This window comes from Myotis davidii, unplaced genomic scaffold (genome assembly GCF_000327345.1).
Source record: "Myotis davidii unplaced genomic scaffold, ASM32734v1 scaffold553, whole genome shotgun sequence".
NCBI lineage: Eukaryota > Metazoa > Chordata > Mammalia > Chiroptera > Vespertilionidae > Myotis > Myotis davidii.
Genome location: NW_006284342.1, coordinates 101690 through 109202, shown reverse-complemented (window position 1 = coordinate 109202; position 7513 = coordinate 101690). Strand labels below are relative to the sequence as shown.

General features: G+C 53.7%; 1 protein-coding gene across 1 annotated transcript in view; it reads left to right on the top strand.

Moving 5' to 3' along the window:
* Nucleotides 1-7513, top strand: part of LOC102758497 (N-acetylserotonin O-methyltransferase-like protein) — a gene marked incomplete at its 3' end in the record, with an annotated part of 20780 nt that overhangs the window by 4244 nt on the left and 9023 nt on the right. Inside the window, exons 3-6 of the mRNA XM_015570453.1 lie at nucleotides 3182-3229; nucleotides 4387-4451; nucleotides 5916-5977; nucleotides 7104-7212. Coding sequence (XP_015425939.1) covers nucleotides 3182-3229; nucleotides 4387-4451; nucleotides 5916-5977; nucleotides 7104-7212 — 284 coding nt within the window. The remainder of the gene's footprint in view (nucleotides 1-3181; nucleotides 3230-4386; nucleotides 4452-5915; nucleotides 5978-7103; nucleotides 7213-7513) is intronic.

Sequence of the window (7513 nt, the reverse complement as noted above, 5' to 3'; positions counted from 1 at the left end):
AATGCGATATTTTTCTTTTTTCTTCTTCTTGTTCTTTTTTAAAATATTTTATTGATTTTTGACAGAGAGGAAGGGAGAGGGATAGAGAGTCAGAAACATCGATGAGAGAGAAACATCGATCAGCCGCCTCCTGCACACCCCCCACTGGGGATGTGCCCGCAACCAAGGTCCATGCCCTTGACCGGAATCGAACCCTGGACCCTTCAGTCTGCCGGCCGATGCTCTATCCACTGAGCCACACCGGCCAGGGCAAAATTATATTTTTCAAATTTATTTTTATTTTTCATAAGATTTTACTTATTTACTTGGTTGTTCATCCTCACCTGGGGATATTTTTCCATTGATTTTTAGGGAGAGTGGAAGAGAGAGGAGAGACAGAGAAACGTCGGTGTGAGGGAGAGAGACACATCGATCGGTTGCCTCCTGCACGTGTCCCGACCAGGGCCAGGTAGGAGCCTGTAACCGAGGTCCGTGCCCTTTGACGGGGAATCGAACCCGGGACCCTTTGGTCTGCAGGCTGGCGCTCTATCCACTGAGCCACACTGGCCGGGGCTAATATATTTTTTATTGATTTCAGAGAGGGAGAGGGAGAGAGAGAGAAATATCCATGATGAGAGAGAATCACGGACCGGCTGCCTCCTGCACGCCCCCTACTGGGGATCGAGCTGCAACCCGGACCTGTACCCCTGACCAGGAATCGAACCCGGGACCCTTTGGTCCACAGGCCGGCGCTCTATCCACTGAGCCACACTGGCTAGGGCTCAATCGTTGATCTCTCTCCCTCCCCCCTTTCTGCTCTCTCTACAATCAATAAAAACATTTTTAGGAGATAAAATAAGAATAGATGCCCTTCATCGTATGCAGTTAATGCGGTTTATTCATTGCTCAGTGTTGTCGCGGAGTGAACTCTCATTCTTCTACCAGAGGCCGGTGCACGAATTCCTGCACAGGTATGGGGTCCAGCCAGTGTGTCCCCAAGGGGCCGCGGGTGGTTGGCCGGCCGGCCCCGCCCCCTGGTCGAACTCCCGGTTTAGGGGACACTTGGCCTGTTGGCCTTTTGTCATACGGCGTGACCCTTATGCACCAGAGCTACTCTGTGACTTCGCACTAAGCCGTTACCATTCACGGAACAGTTTCCTGTCCAACACAGAGACGATATAACCTACTAGCTTGTTACCTGATAATCTGCTATTGTAATTAAGGTGACGTTGACAATAAAGGATTGGGACAGCTTGTTCGTCGCTTTGTTACTGTATAACATACCGTCGTAATTTACAGTATCTTTTATGATAAAGAATTAACACAAGTTGTCTATTACCTTGTTGCTACATCATATGCCATCGTAATTAACCGTGTCATATGTGATGAGCTATCAAGATAGGTTATCTATGACTTTGTTGCTATATAATGTGCTATCGGAATTCACGGTATCATTTACTGTCAAAATTAACGTAGCCCTGGCTGGTGTGGCTCAGTGGATAGAGCGTCGGCCTGCGGACTGAAGGGTCCCGGGTTCGATTCCCGGTCAAGGGCACATGCCTGGGTTGTGGGCTCCATCGCCAGTGAGGGGCGTGCAGGAGGCGGCCGGTCCATGATTCTCTCTCACCGTGGATATTTCCCTCTGAACGCTCAACCACTGAGCCACGCCGGCCGGGTGACATGCGTTGTTTTTAAAGCTGCGTTTGGGCCCAGGTAGTGTGGCTCAGTGGATAGAGCATCAGCCTGCAGACCAAAGGGTCCCGGGTTCGATTCCTGATCAAGGCCACAGACCTCGGTTGTGGGCTCCTCCCCTCCGTGGGCCCTGGTCGGGCCGCGTGCTGGAGGCACCCCATCGATGTTTCTCTCTCTGTCTTTCCCTCTCGCTCCCGCTCTGTCTCCAAAAATCAATGGGCAGATGTCCCCGGGTGAGCTGCCGGCTGGGGCCGCCCTCCCTTCCCCTGGCCTGCCCCGGCCCCTGGTCGAACTCCCGGACAAACTCCCGGTCAAGGGGACCATTTGCATACCACACTTTCATTATATAGGACATGGAGTACTGCTTTCCTCATCCATGATTATTTTTTAAATATATTTTTTATTGATCTTAGAGAGGAAGAGAGATGGAGAGAGAGAGAAAGAAACATCAGTGAAGAGCCCTGACCGGTGTTGCTCAGTGGATAGAGCATCGGCGCGCGGACCCAAGGGTCCCGGGTTCGATTCCCGGTCAAGGGCACATGCCTGGGTTGTGGGCTCCATCGCCAGTGAGGGGCGTGCAGGAGGCGGCCGGTCCATGATTCTCTCTCACCGTGGATATTTCCCTCTGTCTCTCTCTCCCCCTTCCTCTCTGAAATAAAAATACATTTAAAAAAAAGAATGTAGCTTATCTATTACCCGATGTCACGTTATAACCTACTATTGTAATTAATAGCATCGTTTATATTACCTAGATGATGAATTAGCTTGTTACTGTGCCAGAAGCCATGGCAATGAACATGACAGTATTGTTATATAGAATTGATGTAGCACCTGTTTCTATGTGTCACCACGCAACATCCTGTTATAGTGAATATATCTTTCACAATATGGAGTTCATGTAGCTCATCACTACGTATATAATACTGTCCTATTGCAATCAATAGATAAATGCATTGTAGTTAGTGCTATAGGGATTCGTATAAACGAATGCCTATTTTTATTTATTTATATTTTTTAAAATATGTTTTATTGATTTTTTTACAGAGAGGAAGGGAGAGGGATGGAGAGTTAGAAACATCGATGAGAGAGAAACATCGATCAGCTGCCTCCTGCACACTCCCTACTGGGGATGTGCCCACAACCCAGGTACATGCCCTTGACGGGACTCGAACCCAGGACCCTTGAGTCTGCAGGCCGACGCTCTAGCCACTGAGCCACACCGGTTAGGGCAAAAGTGGTCATCTTTAAAAAGGGCTTGGTCTCACTGGTATAGCAAGAAAAAACCTGGCTTGGGTAAAATTTTTAAGGCTGATCAAGGCCACAGACCTCGGTTGTGGGCTCCTCCCCTCCGTGGGCCCTGGTCGGGCCGCGTGCTGGAGGCACCCCATCGATGTTTCTCTCTCTGTCTTTCCCTCTCGCTCCCGCTCTGTCTCCAAAAATCAATGGGCAGATGTCCCCGGGTGAGGATTAAAAAGTAATTAAAATAAAGCCGGGTTTGTGTTTCCTGCAGAAAGACCTTCGGGCCCCCGACATCGTCATCGGAGCCGACACCATCGTGGTGAGTACGCTCCTGGCCGCCCTCTGGGGGTTCGCACGTCCGGGTCACCCAGTCGGGCGCGGGCTGCCCGCCCTCAGGAGCCTCTGTCCCTGCCCGTCCTCCCGGCTCCCGGCCGCGTCACATCATCCGTTCTCCGGCGTCGTCTGCACCTGGCTTCTCCCTCAGTGGGAGCCTGTGCCCCAATTTCCCTCTTTTTTTTCTTTTTAAATATGTATTTTTATTGATTTCAGAGAGGAAGGGAGAGGGAGAAAGAGAATCCCGGATCGGCCGCCTCCCACACGCCCCCCACTGGGGATCGAGCCCACAACCCGGGCCTGTGCCCTTGGCCGGGAATTGAACCCTGACCTCCTGGTTCCCAGGTTGACGCTAACCACTGAGCCACCTAGGCTGGGCTCACCTTGAATTTTATTTATTTTTTATTAATCCTCACCCGGGCATATTTTTTTCATTGATTTTTAGAGAGAGTGGGAGAGAGACAGAGAGAGAGAGAGAGAGAAATCAAGGTGAGAGAGACACAATTTATGCATTCACTGGTTGCTTCTTGCATGTGCCCTGACTGGGGATCAAACCCACAATTCTGGTATCAGGACAACTCTAACCAACTGAGCTACCTGGCCAGGGTGCTTCCAGCCTTTGTCCAGTCAGAGGACAAGCCCAGCTGGCTGCAGAGAGGCCCCTGCAGGCTTTTGGTGAAATTTATTTATTAATATTTTTTAATCCTCACCCGAGGATATTTTTCCATTGATCTGTTTTCTGAGAGAGTGGAAGAGAGAGGGAAAGACAGAGAGAAACATCAATGTGAGAGGAACACATCGATGGGCTGCCTCCTGCACAGGGTCTGACCAGGCCCGGGCCGGGGAGGAGCCTGCCACCGAGGTCCGTGCCCCTTGACCGGAATCGAACCCGGGACCCTTGGGTCCACGGGCCGCTGCTCTAGCCACTGAGCCACACCGGCCGGGGCTCCGTTGATTTTCAGAGAGACACATCCATTGGGTGCCCCGACCGGGAATCGAACCGTGACCCCCTGGGTCCTCGATCGATGCTCAAGCAACTGAGCCCCCTGGAGTTCTAACAGGAAAGTGCAGAAGGGGACGGGGCGCCTGCACAGGCCCCGCTCGGGGCTGGACACGCCCGCCGCCCTCCCGTTTGTCTTGCAGACGCTGCAGGGGCTGATCTTGGAGAAGCCGGTGGACAAGCAGGATGCCTACAGCATGCTCTCCAGGTGGGCGCCATGGCGACCGTCTCCGGGGACCAGCCCGCATCCCGTGGAGCCAGGGACGCAGGGAGGGGCCGGGGCCCTGCGGGGGCCTTCGGAGGCCAGAGCCTGCACCCTGGAGCTTCGCCGTGTTCGTTCCCCCAAATGGGGCTGGAGCCGGGGTCCACGTGTCCATGACCTTCATCTCTGGTCCCTCCTCCGTCCTCCCCCCCTCACTCCCCAGGGCCGCCTCCCCTGACCCGCCGTTCCACAGCCCAGCTCAGATCCCAGGGGAGCAGACGGACGGACACTCAGAGACAGCCAGCTCAGGCCCCGAGAGAAGGCTCACCACAGGCTGCCTGGACCGGCCATTCAACATAAACTGTGGGGGCAGGGGAGGAGGTGTTTGGTTTGTACCAGGAAAGTGCATATCCCCGTACATCAGATTCCCCTCCAGTATTTTACTCTTTGCCCCTCCAAGCGTACCAACGTGAAAGCCCTATCCCACACAAATGGAAAAAAAAAAATTACTTGTAAGCTGTGAGAACATTATGTAATGTGAAACATGGTAGTTTATGAAATCAGCCATGTAAATTGTGAAACCAAAGTCAAAGTTAAAATCAATAAAACATTTTTTTTAAAAAAAAAAAGAAAGAAAAGAAATTGCCTGCTCAGGGCTGTCCCCCATCTGGGTTCCTCTTGCACGACCCCCCTGCACCCCGTTCTGATGTTGGGGTCCATGTGCTCCCAGCTGACGGGGACCGGTGACCCCACACCTGTGTGGGACGCAGGCCCTTCTCTCTCCCTTTTTTTTTTAGTATCCTTTACTATTTTTATTATTTTACTTTATTTTTACTTTTTAAAATATGTTTATTGATTTCAGAGAGGGAGAGAGAGGGAGAGAGATAGAAACATCAATGATGAGAGAGAATCACAGATCAGCCGCCTCTTGCACGCCCCCTACTGGGCATGTGCCCTTGACCAGGAATCGAACCCAGGACCCTTCAGTCCACAGGCTGACGCTCTATCCATTGAGCCACACCGGCTTGATTTTTTTTTTTTTTTCATAGAATGGAAAGGTAGGGGGAGGGACAGAGAGAGAGACATTGATGCGACAGAGACACATCGATTGGTTGCCTCCTGCATGGGCCCGGCCTGAGACCGGGGATCAAGCCTGCAACCCGGGCACACGCTCCCGACCGGAATCGAACCCGGGACCCTTCAGTCCACAGGCTGACGCTCTATCCATTGAGCCACACCGGCTTGATTTTTTTTTTTTTTTCATAGAATGGAAAGGTAGGGGGAGGGACAGAGAGAGAGACATTGATGCGACAGAGACACATCGATTGGTTGCCTCCTGCATGGGCCCGGCCTGAGACCGGGGATCAAGCCTGCAACCCGGGTACACGCTCCCGACCGGAATCGAACCCGGGGCCCTGCAGTCCGAGGCCCGGCGCTCCACCCACTGAGCCACACGGTCGTGTCTTGCAGGTTGAACGGGAAGGAACACAGTGTGTTCACGGGCGTCACCATCATCCAGTGCTCCTGCCAAGGTACCCGGCCGGCTCCACCCCTCTCCAGGCTCACGGCGGCGGGGCCTGGGGACTTTGGGGACCGGAGCCTTGGGGGCGGGGGCAGCTGGGACACAACTCCCACCACAACCAGCCCTGGGACCCCTGGGTCTCAGACTTCCTGCGTCTCCCAGCTCCATGGGTTCCAGGCCTCCCCGGGCTGGTGGCCGCCTCCTTCCCGCTTCTGCCTCCCTCCGTCTCCACGTGGCTGCTCCCCTGTGTCTGCGTCTCCTCTTTGTGTCCGACAAGGACCCTGTCCCTGGAGGGAGGGCCCCCCGACCCAGGACGGCCTCGTCTCCGAACCTTCACCCCATCCCGTCCGCAAAGGCCCCGTTCCCAAACGAGGTCCACTCACAGGCTCCCGGTAGACGGAGAATTCTGGGGGGACATCATACGCACCTGGACAGTGGCTATGGGGGCTCCCCTTAATGACGGGGACCCTGACTGGCAGCCCTGCGCCTGTGGCTCCTCTAACCCCACAGCCGAGGGCTGTGGGCCCCGGAAATGCCACTCCACGGATTGTCACAGCCGAACACGGGCCGTCCCGTCCGCCGTGCCTGCCGGCCGCAGCTCTGTCGCCTCGCGACTCATTTTGTTTGTGTGTTTCCTCTAATTTCCTTCGTTTTTTAAATTTATTTTTATTTTTGAATCTATTTCTTTTATTGACACGCTCTATCCACTGAGCCACACCAACTAGGGCTCTTTGTTTTTAAAAAAAATTTTTTTTTTTTTTATTGATTTCAGAGAGGAAGGGAGAGGGAGACAGATACATCAACAATGACAGAGAATCGTGGACCGTCCACCTCCTGCACGCCCCCTACTGGGGGTCGAGCCCGCAACCCAGGCCTGTGCCCTTGACCGGGATTCAAACCCTGACCTCCTGTTTCATTAGTCGAGGCTCAACCACTGAGCCACACTGGCCGGGCTGTTTCCTGTAATTTTCTTTTAATCTTTCCCTCTACATTGAACCTTTTCCTCCGCATTCATGACCTACGTCTGAGCTGCACGCGTCGCTGGGGCAATACCCCCGCCCCCCCGAGAGGCGGTGACACAAACTGGGGGATGCGGAGGCGACTCGTGTCCGACCGCGGGCCTCTTGTCCCCCCAGACAGCCAGCTGGACATGGAGATCTCGGAATTCCACGAGGAGACGCTGGTGAAGTTCTCGCAGCTGTCGGAGGAGCTGCTGTGGGATTACATCCACAGCGGGGAGCCCATGTGAGTGCCCCCGTCAGGGCCGGGGCGGGGGCCGCGTCCACTCCCCACGGCTCAGGCTCAGGGAGAGAGTCTGCACCAACCTGCCTTTTATTCTTTTTGTTTTTAAAAAAATTTATTTTTTTTTTTAGTATTTTTTTATTGATTTCAGAGAGGAAGGGAGAGAGAGAGAAACATCCGTGATGAGAGAGAATCATGGACTGGCCGCCTCCTGCACGCCCCCTACTGGGGATCGAGTCTGCAACCCGGGCCTGTGCCCTAGACCTGAATCGAACCCGGGACCCTTCGGTCCGCAGGCCGATGC